The 22,301-nt window shown below is 36.2% G+C and overlaps 1 protein-coding gene across 6 annotated transcripts in view; it reads right to left on the bottom strand.

Moving 5' to 3' along the window:
- Positions 1-22,301, bottom strand: part of PARG (poly(ADP-ribose) glycohydrolase) — a 122,773-nt gene that overhangs the window by 25,048 nt on the left and 75,424 nt on the right. For all 6 annotated transcript variants that reach the window (XM_045809875.2, XM_045809874.2, XM_045809873.2 and 3 more), the window contains exons 13-15: positions 16,528-16,675; positions 4,330-4,408; positions 1,770-1,878 (exon numbers count right to left, since the gene is read on the bottom strand). In XM_045809875.2, coding sequence (XP_045665831.1) covers positions 1,770-1,878; positions 4,330-4,408; positions 16,528-16,675 — 336 coding nt within the window. The remainder of the gene's footprint in view (positions 1-1,769; positions 1,879-4,329; positions 4,409-16,527; positions 16,676-22,301) is intronic.

Raw genomic sequence — 22,301 nt, 5'->3', positions numbered from 1 at the left:
GTCTTTTAGTATCAATGACCATGCCCATGTGACAAATTCATATAATGTGTTTAATAAAGAAAGAACATCTGATGAAAATCTAAAGATAAATCTCATTCTACTTGATATGCTATACAATAAAAACATCATGTACTTGGATATAATTGCTTCAAGGTAAGTGTTTGGAACAGGTGGGGCGCCTGAGTGGCGCAGTCGTTAAGCGTCTGCCTTCGGCTCAGGGCGTGATCCCGGCATTCTGGGATCGAGCCCCACATCAGGCTTCTCCGCTGGGAGCCTGCTTCTTCCTCTCCCACTCCCCCTGCTTGAGTTCCCTCTCTCACTGGCTGTCTCTCTCTCTCTGTCAAATAAATAAATAAAATCTTAAAAAAAAAAAAAAAGAGTTTGGAACAGGGAAAGGCTTACGTTTAAAATGTATCTAATATAATAAAAGATATTCTTTGTTAAAGAATCTCTGATTTACAAAGTCAGGTAAAAGAGAGAAATTGTACCTGTTCATATACCAAGGAACAGTCTTTCTGCATCGCTTTTCTGAGGAATTACTTAAAAATATATATAAGCGATATCTGTTATCTAAGTTCAACTTTGGAAAATAGTGCATTTCCTCTTCAAAATTTTTAAGAGACCCCTTTGAGAACTCTAAACATTAAAATAATTAAAATAATCTAATAGATATGTATAAGAAAACACATTCAACAATTAGATTCTCAAGTAGATCAGAATATAAGATAATATATATAATTATACTCAAAATACATACCAAGTTGTAAGAGTAGTAAAAGCCTCTCTGGATTATTTGGTCGTTTATTTTACTAACTATATGAAAGGCAAGGTGTTTGTGCTAGACATGCAGAGCACCACAAGAGAGACCATTTCTGTGGTAAGACCAGGGGGAAGCTGAGCGTGATATACCTAATGTCAGATGTGCCCATCCAAGGGAGCTCCCAATATCCTTGCAATGGTACACCAGTCTGCTGTCATTATCAAAAGTCTATGTAGGGATTTGCACACATGTAGCCATGCAATTATCTTAATAAACAATCTCATAATCAAACATGAGTCATGTGAATTAAGCAATGGTTTTCAGGATTGGGTCAGTCTTCTTGGCTGTAAAAGATCTGAAGAAATTATCAACTATTTTGGTAAAGCCCTAAATTTAGAGAATACAATCAGCACTCTACTGTATGATAAGAGTTTACTTATTATGGTTAACAGTAGTGAAAATCTGAACAATAGGTATGGCTCATTTTCATATTTCTGTAATACAATTAGAAAAATGATTATAGCAGACAGCACTAAGCATCACAGAAAATCACAGATTCCATCATAAATATGTTAAATTACCTAATCAAAAACAATTAACATGTGAATCTCACCTATAATAGAACTTAACTTTTATGGTTTATCTGTATTAACCCTGATGGCATACCTTGTAGAGACGTCATTGAAAGGCGTGAAAAAAATTTTTAGTGCTTATTCATTTCTATACGGTTTTACCATAATAATGTTCCAAAGCAAGTAAAAGTACTTGATGAGCTAAATGCATGTGTGGGGCTTAATACCAAGCCAACAATCTATCTGGCATCAGTAATCAAGCAATTACGAAATGGAAAGTACATCTTGTACAAGCTGACAGACCCATTAAATCAGGAGAGCTGTGGGCAGACATACTGACATTGCAAGAATTACCAGAAAGCATTAATTTCAGCATTAATAAAATGGCAGTAAATAGATGACAGCTGCCAGATGAACTAAGAAATGAGGTTACTGGCCTTGTTAAGCTCGCGTCTGATTTTCTCAGGCACAAACTGGTCGAGGTAGCGTCTGAAGTGAAGGGCATCGATGGCGACGATTTCAGTGCCACGCCGCTGCCAGGCATCCCTGGGGCAAGACAGAAGGGGGAAGATGATGACTGGGGAAAGACACTCACAAAATATAACCCTTGTGAGGTGGGGTTTCTGAGACTTTGACAGGGCTAAAATATTAGGAACAAACCAACAAACCAGTAGCTACAGGTCTCAGCAAAACAAGAGGGCAGAAAACGTTTTTAGATTTCAAGGCATACACGTTATGGCAGTAAAATGAAAAATTATCAAGGGATGACAAATATGATATAGTGTAAATAGACACATCATTTACAGTGAGTCTCAGAAGTTAAAGGATTTGGGGGCAAACAAAAGGAACTTCGTTCTTGGTTTTCCTCTAATACTAAAGACATGGCATTTGTATCTTGACAAAAGCCAAAAAAAAACAAAAAAAAACAAAAAAAAAACGCTCATTCTTCCTTTGCTTTGAAAGACCTGCTCTTTGGGTCTTGGGTTTATAATATCACCATCTATCATCCAAAACATAATCCCAAGAAGTGTTACAAAAAACATGTCATGATTCAGTACAACATTCTACCTACTGTGCTCAATTGCTGATGGTGCGAAACTATTTTTGAAAAAGACAAAGACAGTAAAGCAGACAGTAACACATTGCCTATGGAAATAGGAAGGACCGGGTGAGATGAATTGGAAAGGTGAAATTCCAAATATTCCAATATTTCCTTTACAGACTTGCATAAATTGACATGCCAAGCAACTTTTCACACTGAAGAAAGGCAACAGAAACCTTCATGTTAGTTTGTAAATAATTGTCAGGAATTAAATATCCACTTAGGTAATTGTTGCAACCAATTATTTTAATCAAAACAAAAGGAAAGAGACCAGGGGCTGGACTTGAGATATTACAAAGAATAAGTTTGCATGGATAGATGGGCAATAGCTGATTCTAACACAATGGCTCTTTTTCATTAACACGTGCGCACACAGACACACACACAAGTGCTTTCAGGCATAACTTCTTTTTGTTTTTTTCTTTCTCCAAATTTTAATTTAAATTTGTTAGTTAATATACAGTGTAATATTAGCTTCAGGTGTAGAATTGTAATTCATTTCTTACATACGACACCCTAAATGCTCATCACAACAAGTGCACTCCTTAATCCCCATCACCTGCTTAACCTACCCCTCTCCTTCCCCTCCAGTAACCCTCAGTTTGTACTCCATAGTTAAGAGTCTGTTTTCTGGGACGCCTGGGTGGCTCAGTTGGTTAAGTTTCTGCCTTCGGCTCAAGTCATGATCTCAGAGTCCTGGGATTGAGCCCCACGTCGGGCTCCCCGCTCAGCGGGGAGTCTGCTTTTCCCTCTGGCTGTCTCTCCCCCTCCCTGTGCTCTCTCTCTGACAGATAAATAAAATCTTAAAAAAAAAAAAAAAAAAAGTCTGTTTTCTGGTTTGCCTCTCTCTTCCCTGCCCATGTTCATTTGTTTCTTAAATTCCACGTGAGTGAAATCATATGGTATTTGTCTTTCTCTGACTGACTTATTTCACTTAGTATCATATTCTCCAGCTCCATCCATGTCATTGCAAATGTCAAGATTCCATTTGTTTTTATGGCTGAGTAATATTCCATTATATATATGTGTGTGTGTGTGTGTATATATATATATATAAAATTATATACATAATATATATACAAGATATGTGTGTTTATGTATATGTATATGTGTGTGTGTGTGTGTGTGTGTGTGCATGCCACATCTTCTTTATCCTATGATCCAGCAACTACACTACTAGGTATTTACCTGAAGGATACAGAAATAGTGATTTGAAGGGATATGTGTACCCTGATGTTTATAGCAGCATTACCAACAATAACCAAATTATGGAAAGAGCCCAAATGTCCATCGACTGATAAATGGATAAAGAAGATGTGGTAGATATATACAATGGAATATTACTCAGGCACCATTTCTATAAAAGTTTACCCCTGGTAAACCAATTTCATGAGGAAGCAAATATGTCAAAGTATAAAGGTATTTTTCAGTAAGAAATAGGAGACTTCAGCAAAGTTTACTGTAGGTCCTGCTGTTAACCGTCCTGTGGCATTAGGCAAACTGTCCCAACATGTTTCCCCACCTACTTAATCTCACAGAAAAATTAAGGATAAATAAGCTGGTTAAAGGTTTTAAGCTCTAATAAGAACCTATATTAAATAAGTTAGGCTTTGGAAGTTAACCTCCACTAACTACTTACATTTGGTAGCTGACAGGTAAAGAACAAGAGTTCCACCCTTATTTTTGGTTTAGACTTTTGGCTTTTATTTCTCTGTTCTTCCCTTTTGTATATGGAGATGGTAATACTAGTTTAACTACTAATGAACCTGTAATACTGAACTTGAAACAGCAGCTACATCTCTGAAGTAAGAGTAGATGAGAGACAGAATGTATTAGGTCAAGCCCACATTCCTTACCTTTAGGTCATGCAATACTCAAGTCAGAAATGAACTCACCTTTCACTCCCATCTTCATGGCTTCGGGCCCAACGATACGTTTCAGCATAGCCTGTGTATTCACTGTACTGTTCCGTACCTGAAACAAATCATCTGCCATTATTTTTCAGAAACATTTTTCTTAAAAGCTGCATATTCTAAAGGGTCTTTAGAGCAGGAGGAGAGGCAGAAGCAGACTCCTCGCTGAGCAGGGAGCCTGACATGGCCAATCCCAGCTCCTTCCCCAGATCATGACCTGAGCCAAAGGCAGATGCTTAACCTAGTGGCATCCCCTAAAGGGGCTTTGTTAATAAACTTAATCCTCATTTCTGGAAATACCTGTTGGCAAATGTCAACTGAAAAAAAAACCTCACTGGTCTTAATGACCTATTATTTTCTATAAGGAAAATAATGACACCTATAAAAGCCACTGCAATGTTTATCATACAGAGATAAATGTTTCAATCAACAGAGAAAATAAAAATATGCTCTGCCATATTAATGTCTTTCATGAGTGTGTACAGACTGTTTTATAAAGGTCCAATGTCTTCAATATCAGTAATCTGATGGTAATATTTAGTTTGTATTGTTGAGAAAGCAATTTTACATAAAGACACTCCCTGCTAAGAAAAGTATCATTAAAATTAAATCTAGGACTTGCCTATCAACATGCAAGTTACTTCAAAGGGCTTTGTAAAACCAGAATATTGTGACATGAGAAGAAGGGAAGGGGAAAAAAGCATAATTAAAATTCATCTGATGAGAACATGCAGCAAATGTGCCACATAAAAAAAAAAAAGGCAGAAATCTTTAAGTTTTTATGTATTTAAGTAATCTCTACACCCAGGGTGGGGCTTGAACTCACAACCCTGAGATCAAGAGTCACATGCTCCTCAGACTGAGCCCGTCAGGCAATCCCAGAGATTTCTACTTCATCAAACCTGGACATACCAGAAGGGATGGTGCCAAAAGTGCCCTACTGCTTAACTAAATAAAATCATTCCAATTCCTATGGTCAACTCAATAATTACTTAACTTTTCAAGTAAAATGAAAATCTGAAAACCCTGAGCAAGATAATACTTTTCACATATAAAAAAGAAATTAGAAAAAAAGAATAAACAGGACAACACTGACAACTAAGATAGTGACTTTTCTTTTCTTTCTTTTTTTTTTTAAGTGCAATTGCCCTAATTTTGCCAGTAAACAAAATGCAAGCAGACTGGACTTTTTCAGACAGCTGGAACACTATTTATTAAAATGACTACTCATACAGTAAAGGTCCAATACTGAAAATATTTGTGACAAAGACTTAATATTCAGGGAAAAAAATGATACTAGAATATACAGTAGTTCAGAAAAAATACATATTTATAAAAATAGAAAACAGGGGCGCCTGAGCTGGGCTCAGTCAATAGAGAATGTGACACTTGATCTCAGGGTCGTGAGTTCACACCCCACCTTGGGTGTAAAGATTACTTTAACAAACTTTTAAAAAAAACATATTTAATAAAAATAAAAAGAACACAAAATCAAATCATGACATGCTAATTATGAACTGTCAGTTCTTCATCCAAAAATTTTTTTTTAAAGATTTTATTTATTTATTTGACAGAGAGACAGCCAGCGAGAGAGGGAACACAGGCAGGGGGAGTGGGAGAGGAAGAAGCAGGCTCCTACTGGAGGAGCATGACGTGGGCACCCAGGTGCCCCCAAAAGCAAATTAGCTTAATTTTGGGGGTCAGGTTAACTTCTTACCTGTTACTTAAACAACTTAAAGCTTTTATACATGAAGATTACTAAATGTAATGAGCAAGACGGCAAATGACCTCTACATTTAACTATTAATTAATTTATAGACAGACAACAGAGAAACATGTCAAATACCACCATGAAGATATAATCAGCAACATTCAGACCACAGGAAACTCTACAGGACCAACAGTCTGGGCTGCTTACAAAAAAATTATCAGGAAAAAAAGAGAGAGGAACCTATCAATTAAAAGAAACAAACATGAAAACACGAAAAAGAAAGAGTAGTTATATTAATATTGGATAAAACAGACTTGAAGTCAAGGAGTATAATGAAAGATAAAGAGGAATACTTCCTCATGAGAAAAGGGTCAATTCATTAGAAAGACATAACAATTATGCTTTTATTTTGATTTCACATTTGAAAACTTAATTAATGAAATCCATCACATTAATAGATTAAGGAACTCCACATAATCATATCAAAAGTTCCAGAAAAGATAAAATTCAACACCTACCATGATTAATACTCTCAGCAAAACTGAGAATTAAAAAAGGAACTTCCTCAATCCCATTAAGGACCACTACATAAAAACTTACAACTAACTTCATACACAGTGATGAAAATATTCTACCTGTAGTGAAGTCCTAGCCACCATAATAAGGCCAAAAAAAAAAAAAAAAAAAAAGAACAAAAGGAAAGAAAGGTCATAAAGAGTATAAAAAAAGTAAGACTATCTCTATCTGCAGATGTCAAGACTGTTTATGTAGCAAATCCTAAGGAATCACTAGGAAAAGAAAGAAAAAAAGAAAAATTATAAAAAAGAAAGAAAAGCTCATAAATGAATGTCATATCAAAGGTATGTCTATATAATAGCAGCAAACAATGGGAAAATAAAACTTTCAAAAATCCATTAACCACAGGATCAAAAACAATAAAATACTTTGGAGTAAATATAACAAAAGATGTAGCAGACACCACCAAGAAAAAGAACACTTAAATAAATGGCAAGATAGACCAGGCTCAGGGGTTGGAAGACTCAATATGGTACTTCTCAATATTGTAATCACAAATATTCCTCAATTCTGTTGATATTCCTAGCAGACTTTTTTTTTAAATAGTAATCGAGAAGGTGATTCTGAAATTTATATGGAAATGCAAAGAACCTAAAATAACCAAAACATTTTTTAGAAAAGAAGAACAAAACTGGAGGATTTAACTCTCTGAGTTCAATATTTACTTGGTTGTGGCCTAAGGAAAGACCTAGAACTAAACAGAATTCATAGATAAATCCACACTTGTATGGTCAACTGATTTATGACAATGGTGCTAAAACAATCCATTGGGGAAGGAATGGATAGTCCTTCCAACATGTTACTGGAACAATAAGATATTCATATGGAAAAAAACCCATAAACTTAAATTGCTACCTCATACTATGAACAAAAATTACTCTGAGATAAAATAAAAGCATTAACAGAAAACCTAAAACTATAAGACTTTTGAAAGAAAACATAGGAGAATGGCTTTATGACATTGGGCGTACGTAATGATTTCTTAGGATAAAGAAAGCAGTAACTTTAATACAATTTTTAAAAGACTAGATTAGATCAATAGTAAAACACTTTTAGGAAAATGCTTAGGCAAGACTGGGGGAAAATATTTAGAAAACAAATATCTGGCTTGTGTTCAAAATATTGACGAACTCCTAGAAGTCAATAATAAAAATATACAAACAACCCAACTTAGAAAAAAAAGCAAAAAGACTTAAACATAAACATCACAAAGGAAGATAAACAATTAGCTACTGACTACATGAAATACTGCTAAATATCACTAGTCATAAGAGGAATGCAAATTAAACCACAGTGAGATACCACTATATACCCCAAAGAACGGCTAAAATCAAAAAGAATGACAACACTAAATGCTGACAAGGATGTCAGCTGAACTCTCTTTAAAGAAAGAGAGAGCGTGAGTGAGGGGAGGGATAAGGGGAGAGGGAGACAAGCAGACCCCCTGCTGGGTGGGGAGTCTGACCTGGGGCTCAATCCCAGGACCCTGAGATCATGACCTCAGCCAAAATCAAGAGTCAGACGCTTAGTATGGTGACTAACATAATATAATAAAACAAATTATTATTAAAAAAAAAAAAGGAAAAAAGAGTCAGATGCTTAACCAACTGAGCCACCCAAGCACCCCAAAAATCTTGATTTCTAAAAATTACTCTAAATCCAAGACTTCTTGGAGAGATGGATGAATCTAGAGCTGGGGCAGGGAATATACAAGATGAGCTTAGAACATCTTTTAATGTCAAAAAAAGGGGAAGTGCATTAAAGAACGATGGGCATGTGTTAAAGGAACACAACAGCTAACACTGACAAAACCTGGAACACTCTAGCATCAAAATAGATGACCGTAATGGATCATAACACATTGAATAAAATAAGAATCTACGTGTCTATATAAATATTAATAAATATACATAAACAGAGAGAATGGAAAATCCTTCCTTACAGTAGAGTGCCAACTGCTAAATGCAGAAGGAATGATGGAGTTAAGAAAATGGGTGCTACTGGGTGTTATACACAACTAATGAATCATCGAGCCTTACATCGGAAACCGGGGATGTACTGTATGGTGACTAACATAATATAATAAAAAATCATTAAAAAACAAACAAACAAAAAGAAAATGGGTGCTAAAATTAGTGGGTGAATGTTTGATGAGGACAGGATATTTACAGTTTCGAAGTATGTGAAATACATAACTACAGATTAAGTACAAAGGGAAAAGACTAACTTGAAAGTGGAAAAACTTGGCAAATCCCACCTTAACCAAATCATGACACTTTATCACAAACACTGGGACAAAGTGGTATTACTATTCTCCTCAAAAGATACATTAGAGCAGGACACATCACTTCAGTGGGATTTCTATCAAAATGAATAAACTGGGGTGCCTGGATGGCTCAGTTGGTTAAGCACCTGCCTTTGGCTTGGGTCACAGTCCCAGAGTTCCAGGACTGAGCCGCGCATCAGGCTCCCTGTTCAGCAGGGAGTCTGCTTCTCCCTCTGCTCCTCACCCTGCTCGTGCTCTCTCTCTCTCTCTCACTCTCTGTATCTCTCAAAAAAATAAAAAAATAAACTGAAACTAGTTACAAAAAAAATTGGGCAAACCCAAAATAGGAGACAATTTATCAAGCAATGGGTTTATATACTTTAAAAATATCAAGGTAAACAAATACAAGGAAAGACCGAGAAACTGTCCTAGTTTAAAGGATACATGACAACTGTATTCAAGGTGTGATCCTGGACTGGAGTAGACTGGGGGAAAAAAGCTACAAAGAATATAATTAGGATAACTGACGAAATGAAAATATTGACTAGGGATTAAATAATAGTACTTTATTACTGTTAAATTTCCTGATTTTGATAACTTTGTTGTGATATAAGAGACTATTAAGAAATATACACCAAACAGACACATAGACCAATGGAACAGAATAGAGAACCCAGAAATGGACCCTCGGCTCTTTGGACAACTAATCTTTGACAAAGCAGGAAAAAACATCCAGTGGAAAAAAGACAGTCTCTTCAATAAATGGTGCTGGGAAAATTGGACAGCTATATGCAAAAGAATGAAACTTGACCACTCTCTCACACCATACGCAAAGATAAACTTCAAATGGATGAAAGACCTCGATGTGAGACAGGAATCCATCAAAATCCTAGAGAAGCACATAGGCTGCAACCTCTTTGACATCAGCCACAGCAACTTTTTTCATGACACATCTCCAAAGGCAAGAGAAACAAAAGAAAAAATGAACTTGTGGAACTTGAAGATAAAAAGCTTCTGCACAGCTTTTTTTTTTCTGCACAGCTTTCTGCACAGTCAAAAAACTAAGAGGCAGCCCACAGAATGGGAGAATATATTTGTAAATGACACTACAGATAAAAGATACAAAGAACTTCTCAAACTCAATACGCAAGAAACAAATAAAAACAAACAAATCAAAAAATGGGCAGAAGATATGAACAGACACTTTTCCAATGAAGACATACAAATGGCTAACAGACACATGAACAAATGTTCAACATCATTAGCCATCAGGGAAATTCAAATCAAAACCACACTAAGATACCACCTTACGCCAGTTAAAATGGCAAAAATTGACAAGGCAAGAAACAACAATTGCTGGAGAGGATGTGGAGAAAGGGGATCCCTCCTACATTGTTGGTGGGAATGCAAGTTGGTACAGCCACTCTGGAAAACGGTGTGGAGGTCCCTTAAAAAGTTAAAAATCGAGCTACCCTATGACCCAGCCATTACACTACTGGGTATTTACCCCAAAGATACAGACGTAGTGAAGAGAAGGGCCATATGCACCCCAATGTTCATAGCAGCATTGTCCACAATAGCTAAATCGTGGAAGGAGCCGAGATGCCCTTCAACAGATGACTGGATTAAGAAGATGTGGTCCATATATACAATGGAATATTACTCAGCCATCAAAAAGAATGATTTCTCAACATTTGCTGCAACATGGACGGCACTGGAGGAGATAATGCTAAGCGAAATAAGTCAAGCAGAGAAAGACAATTATCATATGGTTTCACTCATTTATGGAACATAAGAAGTAGGAAGATCAGTAGGAGAAGAAAGGAAAGAAGAAAGGAGGGGGTAAACAGAAGGAGGAATGAACCATGACAGACTATGGATTCTGGGAAAACAAACTGAGGGCTTTAGAGAGGAGGGGGGTGGGGGAACGGGATAGGCTGGTGATGGGTATTAAGGAGGGTACATATTGCATGGTGCACTGAGTGTTATACGCAAGTAATGAATCATAGAACTTTACATCAAAAACTAGGGATATACTGTATGGTGACTAACATAATGTAATAAAAAAATATTATTAAAAAAAAAGTTTGTGACAGATTGAGTTTTTAGAGTTAGTAATAAGAAATGTTCTATTTTTCTCTTACTAGTAATGGAAGTTTATGACGAACTGAGGAAAAAGTATTTGGAGATTTAAAAAATTCTATGTACCAACGGGTTGTGCTCTTGGAAATAAGGTTTGTACAAAAACAAAGCCATCTACTCTGCTTTTATTAGTAGCACTCATACAGTGATGATTATTCAGGAGATAGAACACTTTTGACTTTCATTGCCATGATTAAGAAAATGAAGAAAAGCTAAACTCCAACTGAATCTGGATCTTTCCCAGCAAGCTGGTATCATTTAGTTGGCAATGGGTTGTTTTATGGTGATGGGCTTCTAGTGTTGTTGCTCTGTAAAAAGCATAAATACCATAAGCAGTGGTGTCTGTGCACGTTTCTACTTTCTATCAGATCTGCTGACATTCACAAAAGATATAAGGATCTGTGATGTCTGGGACGATCTGATTCACTAGAGGGCAGATTTTATGTTAAATGTACTAACATTCTGCTCAGTAAGTTTCATGTTTAGGCAACCGCTTTAAGTACTCACCACACTGAAACAATAAAACAAACTCCCAGAACCATGGTAACACCCTTTGGTATTAAAGCTATTTGCTGGATGATGTAGAAGAACACAAGAAAGGGTAAAAAAGGTGGGGGGGTAAGACTGGAGTTTCTCTCTATCTATATTTACTGAAAGGTTTTAACTCATGGCTGCCTCCAGGGAGGCTCACAGCAAATAGAGGGATAACACTATCTGGATAAATGTATTTGCCTGTTTCATGACCTGTTTCATATTCATTTCGAAGTCTGATACCAACCAGATGCCCCACAATGATGATAAATTTAATTTATTTCTAATTTCTCAAACTCTTCTACAGATTCAGGCAGCATAGTCACAGCCATTAGCTCACCGAGCCTGGATGAATCATTGAAGGAATGGAATTGATTAAGCAGATAGATTGCAGTGCATGGTTAAGAGTCTCCTAAGAAGGGAGATGGCAGAAATCCAACATCAAATAGATGATGAAATGGCCATTTCCATTAAGGGAACATCACATCACAGATATTAATTAGAAGGCACTATAATAGAGTTAAGTGAATGTGGGGAAAAATGCTGAGTTAAAAGTCACCCTGGATGTCCCTAGCCTGAAGTAATTATAGATGTGAAGGTGAGTCATGGATTTGCAATTTTCCATTCATTTTACAACAGCTGTAGGTAAGGTAGAGAACAGATGTAACTCCAGAGTGATGATCTTTTTTTAGACTGGGGATAAACTATCTTAAAAAAAAGAAAAAAATTCTAATGTTTTCTTACTATTCTGAGGAAAATTACATCTTTTATTAACAGCGACACTAATGGTAGATGATAAGAGACCTACTACATTCCTAGTAAAGAAGAAATAAAGCAAATGAAACAAATTAGCTTTGAGTTTAAATGCCCAGCATCCTATCAACTTTTTTATTTTAAGGATGTAAACTCATCTTTAAAACTGATGAAATATTCTGTTCTGAGTCTTTAGTTCAAATCTAGCTTAGCTGCTAAAAATTAAAAATCTTTTTAAAGTATTATTTGATAATACTCAAATGCTGGAGATAGTCACATTCCAGACCTTCAGAGCTCTCCAAAACATTATAAGACTCATATTCGAAGTATCTATTGGCCCAACAATGGATTTATGACAGTTTAATTTTTTATTCTGCAATCCCTTGCACTTTCTTTTCCCCTAATACCTTCCAACTGCATTCTTCCTATATGCACACGTAACAAACAATAATTGCAGACAGATGACCAATAAGTGAGTTAAGACAACTGTGAAAATAGAAGCATTTTATCTTTACATTTCGGTACAATATGGATCACAACCTCAAAACTCTGGATTACTGTGGTTATTAACTTCAAATAGCTGAGGGTCTATCCAAGAGGAAATTTCTTTATTGAGGTTCCATTCTTTTTTTTTTTAAGATTTTATTTATTTATTCAACAGAGATAGAGACAGCCACCGAGAGAGGGAACACAAGCAGGGGGAGTGGGAGAGGAAGAAGCAGGCTCATAGTGGAAGAGCCTGATGTGGGGCTCGATCCCATAACGCCGGGATCACGCCCTGAGCCAAAGGCAGACGCTTAACCGCTGTGCCACCCAGGCGCCCCTGAGGTTCCATTCTTAATTTCCTACATAAGGGATATCATTAGAAAATATCACAAGGATATTATAAGAAATAACAGGATATCCAAATAATGTGGAATAACTTGTTGAAAGCCTTTTTTTTTTTCCAACAAGCACTTACCAAAGATAAGGATACATCAGCAAAAATGATTAAGTAAAAACCTCTAAAATTTTTCTCCTCTATAAAAGCAATGAGAAACTGACAAAAATTATGAGAATCAACTTTTTCTGAACTGCGGGAATTAACCAAAGGCTTGTAGCAGTCTGAGGAGGGTTTATTAAAGAAAAATTGGCTGAATCTGGGTAAAAACAATGAGCTTTGTGACATTTTAACTCTCCCTACTCTTATTCCACTCTCCGGAGCTCTAGAGTAGCCTTAAAAACCAACAGTTTGTAATCACGGTAAAAACCATGAAACATGTCAGAAGAGTGATGAAGCTCCTTCAAAGCCCCATTCTCAGAGAACTGTCATCATTTGACCTGTCTAGTGGCTCCCTGGAAGACCTCACTTGTAAGGCTGTCTTTATTTGACCTGACTTGGCACGTAACCAGTGCAAAAAGCCTACTCCTCAGGGGTGTTTGCTGAAAACAATTACATGCAATTGCTTAACAGTATGGCTACCTGAGGTAGTAGACACCAATTGGGGCAATTAATAGGCTAATCAAAAAGTTTCAAAGGAAAAGTTGAAGAATGAGATATGTATAAGGGGCTTTAAAAACTTCTTAGTATCCCCAGGAATCTAGAAGTCTACATGTATGAACATGGCTGTGTACATGCTCACGAAAGACCTGAGAATGTCCTAAGGTCAGTACTCTGACCTTGAGGCTCTGCGCAAGCAAGAAATGAAGTGCCAAGGGCAAGCAGAAAGCAAATGTCAGTGGCCTGGTAGAGTGTTGATGGTGAGCCCCAATGTGTACACAGAGCCCTTCAGAAAAGACTGACTTATTGGTCCCAAGCATTTACGGCAATCTTAGTCCAATCATTAGTTAACCACTAACCTAACTAAGCAGAGACTTTAACGGCCATACACGAAGAAGAATAAAGACTTTACAGAATTAGTTTAGGAAAGTCACTAAATAACAATAGCAAACAGCAACAAAAACTCTGGGGGAAAGGGAAAATCTGATTCTGAGAGTTGCTACATTATTAAAATGTCCAATTTTCAACAAAAAATTGAGATATGCAAAAAAGAGAAAGTAAGGTACCTACTCAGGAAAAAAAGCAGTCAACTAAAACTGTACCCGAGGAGCTCATATGTTAGACTTACTAAACAAAGACATTATATTAGCTATTTTAAATATATTCAAAGAACTAAAAGAAATTATATCTAAAGAACTAAACTAAAGTATGAAAATAATGCCTCACAAATAGAGAAACTCAAAAAAGAGACAGAAATTATTTCTAAAATAAGAAGAACCAGGGGCGCCTAGGTGGCTCAATCAGTTAAGCATCTGCTTTCGGCTCAGGTCGTGATTTCAGGGTCCTGGGATGGAGTCCCACGTTGTGGGCTCTCTGCTAGTGGGGAGTCTGCTCCTCCCTCTGCCCCTCCCCCTGCTTGCGCTCGCTCTCTCTCTCGAATAAAATCTTAAATAAAAAAAAAGGAAAAAGAAGAACCAAACAGAAATTCTGGAGTTGAAAAGTACAGTAAGTGAAATAAAAATTTCACTGGAGGGATTCAAAAGTAGATTAGAGCAAGCAGAAAAAAAGAAATCGGTAAACTTGAAGATAGGTCAACTGAGATTATCCTGTCTGAGAAGAGAAAGAACAGAGAATGAAGAAAAATGAACAGAGCTTCAGAGACCAACAGAACATCATAAAATATACCAACATATGCATAATAGGATTCCCAGAAGGAAAAGAGAAAAAGGGACAGAATGAATATTTAAAGAAATAGTGGTCAAAATTTTCCCAAATTTATCTAAACATTCAAGCAGCTCAATGAACTCCAAATAGGATAAAATCAGAGAGATCCTAAACACAGCATAATCACACTGTTCAAAGACAAGAGGCAATCTTAAAAGTAAAACATAAAGCAAAATTTAGATACTCTCCTGAAGGTTGCCTACAAATATATATGAAGCAAAAAAGTGGCTTCAAGCTTAAATCTCAAAGTCTTAGTTCTGGCATGTACCCCTTTGGAGGTAAATTAGTTGAGTATAAATTTGATATAACTCACAGGGGATGATATTCTTCTCACTGTAATCTTTCAGAGTAACAATCAACCAAATTCTCCAACCCAGGTGAGTGTTTAGTCTCCTACACTAATCTCAAAGCAGCCAATGGATTCAAAATGGAAATAAGAAATCCTCTTTTGCAGAAAGAAAAAAGTAGCAGCAGCAGATGACTGATTATGGTTTTTATGTGGGAATGTTCTTCTAGGTACTTGAATCAAAGGTTTAACTAACTATGGTGGCTGATTAAGATTTTCTTAAGAACTATGAGTTAGGGGGTGCCTGGGTGGCTCAGCCTTTAAGCATCTGCCTTCGGCTCAGGTCATGATCCCAGCGTCCTGGGATTGAGCCCCGCATTGGGCTCCCTGCTCAGAGGGAAGCCTGCTTCTCCCTCTCACATTCCCCTTGCTTGTGTTCCCTCTCTTGCTATCTCTCTTTGTCAAATAAATAAATAAAATCTTTAAAACAAACAAAAAAAAACAAAAACAAAAAAAGAACTATGAGTTAATCATTAGTTTTTCTGTAGCTCATTCATAAGAAAATGCAGTGACATAGTAGTATCTCAAGATAAAAAAACTTAAATAAAAAATTTAAATCTCAATAGACCTAAGGTATAAATTTGACTATAATTCCCTCTCTCCTCCCATATTAACTTAAATCAAGAAAAGCCACTCAGATCATCACACTTTTTCTCTTAGGATTAGAAATTGGGTTAATACAAGGTTACTGATTTATTTCTCTTTATAAAAGCTTTCTGTTCTACTGATTCTGACTACTGTAACTGTGCTTTTTTTTAAATTTACATAGGTCTTCATACTGAAGTATAACAAAGCACTATGGAAACACAATGAAGAATAATAATAGGATACATGCTCAAAGACATATCACTATCCTCTTTTTAAGGGCATTGTATCATAAAATTTCAAACTGGAGGGTAAATGAATAGTTTTTACCCTTGTTCCTCAGATAAAGATGCCAAGAAAGAAAAGGTGGGAATAAAATGTCTTACTCAAGATTAGTAAAATAAAACTATAACAATTTCAAAAAACCAAGAATAAATTAATCAATAAAAATATTGGGACAAATGCCCATGACAGAGTACAGTGATATCTGGGCGGCCTCTAGCCTTCATGATAGATATTAACAGATAGGGAAAACTACTCTATCGTATAGACCTCCCAAAACTAACCTGTAATGATAAGACATTCATTGTGATCCAGCACCTCAGTGAAGAGCCGTGAAACAATTAACTCGGGGTTGATTAAAAAGCGGATTTCTTCTTGCACAAGTCCTGCACCGGTTACACCACCTCCAACAAAACGGTTTGCAAAATCCACCTATATGGGAAAATGTGGCATGTTAAATGGTGATCTAAAATACCTACATATATGATAAAGAAGTATTCTCCCTCTTCCTTTCATTTCCCATATAAATCAATCCCCAAATTAGTAATCTTCCCAGGGAGAATAGGTTGTGGTTGACTGCACTCTTTCCATCTCACTGAAGTTAACATCTTCTCTGCTTATTCCCTTGGATTTAAAACCTTAGAAGGAACCTGGAAAATGGAGCTTTTAGGCAAAAGCCTCAATGTAATTATATAGACTCTTGTTTACAAACCTTGTATGTACTCCAAGGGCCACAAATCAAGGGAAACTTTACCTGGAAAGGTTTCAAGATCTTTTCTAAACCATTCACTATTCAATTTTTACTTATGGATTTCTTATGACTTTAATATAATTATATCTTTTTTATATAATATGGCAATCAAACACTTGTCCTAAAAGAACTGAGAAACTTACTAACTGCCCTTTTTTGGGTAACCTTTTTCTTCTGTGAAAGAATAAAGAGATGGGAAATTTCATCCTAAGTTCAGTGGCAAATCCCAAACTGTGTACACATTACTATTTTTTTTAATATAGCTAAGGAAAAAAATGAAAACAGAAAACCTAGTTTAACAACAAAGATTCATAATTTGGCTATTGTTGATAATGCTGCTATAAACATCAGAGTACATGTTTATGGAAAGAGCCCAAATGTCCATCAACTGATAAATGGATAAAGAAGAGTGGGGTAGGGGCGCCTGGGTGGCGCAGTCGTTAAGCGTCTGCCTTCGGCTCAGGGCGTGATCCTGGCATTCTGGGATCGAGCCCCACATCAGGCTCCTCCGCTAGGAGCCTGCTTCTTCCTCTCCCACTCCCCCTGCTTGTGTTCCCTCTCTCACTGGCTGTCTCTCTTTGTCAAATAAATAAGTGAAATCTTTAAAAAAAAAAAGAAGAAGAAGAAGAGTGGGGTATGTATGTATAAATAAACAAACTGGAATAGTACTCAGCCATAAAAAAATGAAATCTTGCCATTTGCAATGATGTGGATGGAGAGTATTATGCTAACTGAAATAAGTTAATCAGAAAAAGACCCATACCATATGATTTCGCTCAAGTGGAATTTAAGAAACAAAACAAATGATCATGGGGGGCACAAGAAAGAGGCAAACCAAGAAACTATGGAGAACAAACTGATCGTTACCAAAGGGGTGGTAGGAGGGGGGAATAGGTTAAATAGGTGATGGAGATTAAGGAGTATACTGGTGACGAGCACCAGGTATTGTAATTAAGTGTTGAATCACTAAATTGTACACCTGAAAGTCGTGTTACACTGGTGTTAACGAACTGGAATTTTAATAAAAACTTAAAAAAAACAAAGATTCAACTAAATATTTCCAATTTAGTTAAAAACTATGCATAAGCTTTCTGTGGAGTACTATACTATAATGGGATCCGCAAGCTCCTATTAATAAAGATGAATTACACAATCCTCAAGAGAAAGCAGACGCAGCACTGTTTGTCTTAAATTTACTAAGCACTCCAGTGTGTCCAACACTATGCCAAGCTCTATGGAGCAATACGTAAGAAATGGTTTCCAGCTTTGGCTTAGATTGTTCTATTCGAGGACTTAGATTACACACCTACACAACACCTTGTTTACATACACAGCCATACACATGCAAAAAGAATTTAGTAAGACAGGCTTATATACTGTACAGAAAAAACATACTCCTATGTCTTTCCTTTCCTCTTAAACTACTACCACACTCACAACACTTCCGACACCAGATGGATGCGTTTCCACACATTGAGAAATTCTGAAACAGCAGCTAGCTGTCCTATGATTCAATTCAGTTTGGACATCATCTATCAGGAGTTCACATCAGATCCCACAGGCTAAGGATTCAGTCCCACAAGACTGCCCCACTTCAGACACCAACTGCAAGTCCCAAGTTACCAATTATACTTCTAATTGATCATCTATAAATTGGGGTTCCCATGACCTGCTCCTGTGGTTTGACAGAACAGCTCATAGAATTCAGGATAACACTTACTTATGTTTACTGATTTATTAAAAAGGATATAACAAAGGATACAGATGAATAGACAAATGAAGTGCTACATAGGGCATGGTAAGTGGGAGGCGGCATAGAGCTTCCATGCCCCACTGGGCAAGGCACTTTCCTAGTACTTCCACATGTTTACCAACCAGGAAGCTCTCTGAATCCTGTACTTTGGGGGAGTTTTGTGGAAGCTTCATCACTTAGGCATGATCAATCATTAACTCAGTTTCCAGTCCCTCTCCCTTTCCCACAAGATGGGGGTGGGGTACAAAGTTCCAAACCTCTAATCACGGCTTAATCTTAATCATGGTGACCAGCCCCCATCCTGAAGCTATCCAGCAGCTCACCAAGAGTCACCTCATCAGAACAAAAGACACTCCTATCACCTAGGAAATTCCAAGGGATTTAGGAACTCTATTTCAGGAATCAGGATCAAAGACCAAATATTAGAACAAAAGATGCTCCTAGTGCTCTTATCAGCTAGGATATTACTCAGGTTTTAGGAGTTCTGTACAAAGAACCAGGGGCAGAGACCAGTATATATTTTTTCTATTATTTTACAGATACTTTCAGACTGTTGTCAAATATAAGATTTCTTAAAACTTGTTTGTGTTTTCTAAAGCAATTATAATACTACACAGTAATTTGAAGTCTGTCTTACGAAAGAGTAAAACAAAAATATGAATCTTTTGATATGTAAAAATATATGTAAAAAGACAAATTAATAGAAGGTAAAGTAGTCTTTTTTCATTAGAGATAAACTTAGAAATACTGAAAAATATGACTGGACAAGTTCTTGAAATGAGTTATTACAGAGAACCATATATATTCTATATTCTGGCATACTAAATCAACACTAAAAAAAGAGTAAATCTTTAGCTTATATAGAAAAATAATTTTGCTTGAACTAGTCCATTAATTAGAATTAGTTGCTTACAACATATAAGGTCATTATGCACTGGGTGATTTATGGCTTAAAATGTTCAACAAAGATCAACTGAATATTGTGCTAGAACCATGTGATACAAAGACGAATACGATGTGAGCCTTGACTTCACAGCATTTGTAATCTAGATGAGATCCCAGCACATAAGCAGAATAAGATGACTATTAAAGAACCTACTAGAAATAATACAATTAACTGAAACTGGAGCAAGGGGACATGGCATTCAAATTAGATTTTGCTGACATTCAGGCAGAGGGAATAGCTGCACAAGGACATGGGAAAAAACAACTGTATGGAGCTATATGAAGACAGTGTTAAGCAGATTCCTGATGCCTGTCTGCAATGTAGAGTATGTGAAGGATTATAGTTGCTGATGAGGTATTCTGCAGTCAAGGAAAGTTTTACTTAATTTTGAAGGTTCTTGGAAAAATTCTAGGAAGAAAAGTTACAATTGGACCTGTGTTTTAGAAAGGTAATTCAGCCTAGAGTTTAAAGAATGAATTGGAAAAGAGTAAAATTAAAACCAGAGAGGCTGGTTAGGTGACTACTGAATAGTTTAGATAAGCACTACTAGGGTCTCAAACAGGTCAGTGGAGAAGAAAGTGAAGGAATGAGAGACCCAGCAAAAAATTAAAATGGACAGCACTTGAAAATCAAGAGACTAGCTAAGCATAACAGTACTGTGAATAAAAATGAGAAACAAACAAGGTTTGAGATCAGCAAAACTTAATTTTTACTGGAACAAGGTACATTAACTAAAACAAAAAAGTTCTATCCAATTTATGTACAACTTGGTAATGATAAATGGAATACATTCAATGTACATACTATTATTCATTCTTTGAATAAAAGGCCAACATTTATTACTTGAAAGGTATGCATAGAAATAAATACATTATACTAAACTTGATATGCCTCTCAAGGCAGGGATCTTTTAGAAAAATCAAACTTTCTACTACTTAAAAAAGTTAATAAAAGGCTCTCTATTACAGGTGAGAAACCTGTTCCAGTACACGAAAATAAGCATATGAGGGTTTCTTTATTTTTAGCCATTTTCCAACTCACTTTACTTTAAAGCTACTTGCTCAGATTACTCAGTTTCTGAATTATAACTTGATGAAAAGGGAGAAATGATAACAATCCTTAGAGAGGTTTTGTTGTTACCATTCAGCATAATGTAATTTATATGCTACACAAGGAGCTTTGTAACATTGCAACACAATATTCCCCGATCTCCTGGGGATACATGGCATGGGTAGGGAGAATAATTAATAGAAGTCTTTATGGTATTCTTTTAATCTACTGAGGTTTCACATTTCATCTATAATATATTCCAGAAAAGTGGGAAGAATCTCAACCTTGAATGTTGCTAAGTAATTCCTTGCTGAATTGTATTGTGATGAAAGGTCAGCATTCCTGTGGTGCTAACTAGCAGTAGCTTTGTTTATTTCATGTGTATTAAGACTCCCTCAGTTAAATCCACGACTTTAATGTAGAAAAGAACATCATCAAGATGGAAATGTGGGAAAAAAAGTAACATTCATTTGAAACAAATTTTAAGCATATTTCAAAATTACTGTTTAAGAAAAAGTAATGATTAAATACAAATTTCAAAAAGTTTTAAGTGCCAAACAAATATTAATTCAGTTATCTAAGTATTTCTGTTTATAATCCCAAAAAATTACTGGGAGAGAGTGATTTAAAATAAAATATGGTTTGCCCCTTTGAAGATTTTAATTATAAATGTCTTTTAAAAGGCCATTCTAAAAAAGAATCTCAGTTTCATTAAGCATTGAGAGCATAGATATATCATAACTAGCCAAATGCGAATAAGTCTAGTCATTTTACAGTATACATTGATATTCAAACAAGTTAGTCCATTCTCAGGAAACTGATTTAGCTTCTGACCCAAAGTAAGCACCAAATAAGGATCTAAGAAGAAAAATCAGCAATTTCCAGGATAAGTGAAATGATGCACAGCATCTTTCAAAGAAAACTGAGATTATAATGCTCCTATAAATGGGATATGAACACAAATCACTAACATTTTGTCTCTGATTAGTGATTTTAAAAAAAATCACTGTAAAGCAAAAGAAAAATGTGTTCAGGTTAAGTATTACAACAATTTAAAACTAGATACACAGGGTGTTTTATTTAACCCCCTTTTCCAAAAATATATATTTTTAAAGTAAAGGCAATAACACAGATTAATAACAAAGACTGAGAGATGGGCAAAATAACCTGCTCTGAAACAGGGAAAAGACAGCAAGCACAGTTGGCTCATGTGCCTAAAACTGTTACATATGGGAGAGAGGACTTTCTTATCAATCAGTTTTAGATGTCTGCCTCCTAAGACCTAAACAAGGTTGGTGGCAGAAAAACATTTCAAGCTGGTCATCATTCGGGGCAGAGCAAGAGCCTTTAAAGAAAAAGAACAAAACTGCTTGGTGACGGCTTGTCAAGACCATACTCTGGGAACTTCCTCCACTGTCAATCTACATCAATGTCTGAACTAAGAGGCCTGATGTTGTCCAGATCTTAAGATTTTCTGTCAAAGGCTTTTTAAAGAGGCGCATGTTAAGAAACAGCGTACGCTGGCAAATAACAGTATTACCAAGGCTGTCAAAATGAT

Source organism: Ursus americanus, chromosome 6, assembly GCF_024610735.1.
Source record: "Ursus americanus isolate L20-20 chromosome 6, mUrsAme1.1.p, whole genome shotgun sequence".
Taxonomy (NCBI): Eukaryota; Metazoa; Chordata; class Mammalia; order Carnivora; family Ursidae; genus Ursus; species Ursus americanus.
The sequence above is the reverse complement of the archived record's forward strand: the minus strand, read 5'-3'. Positions and strand labels throughout refer to the sequence as shown.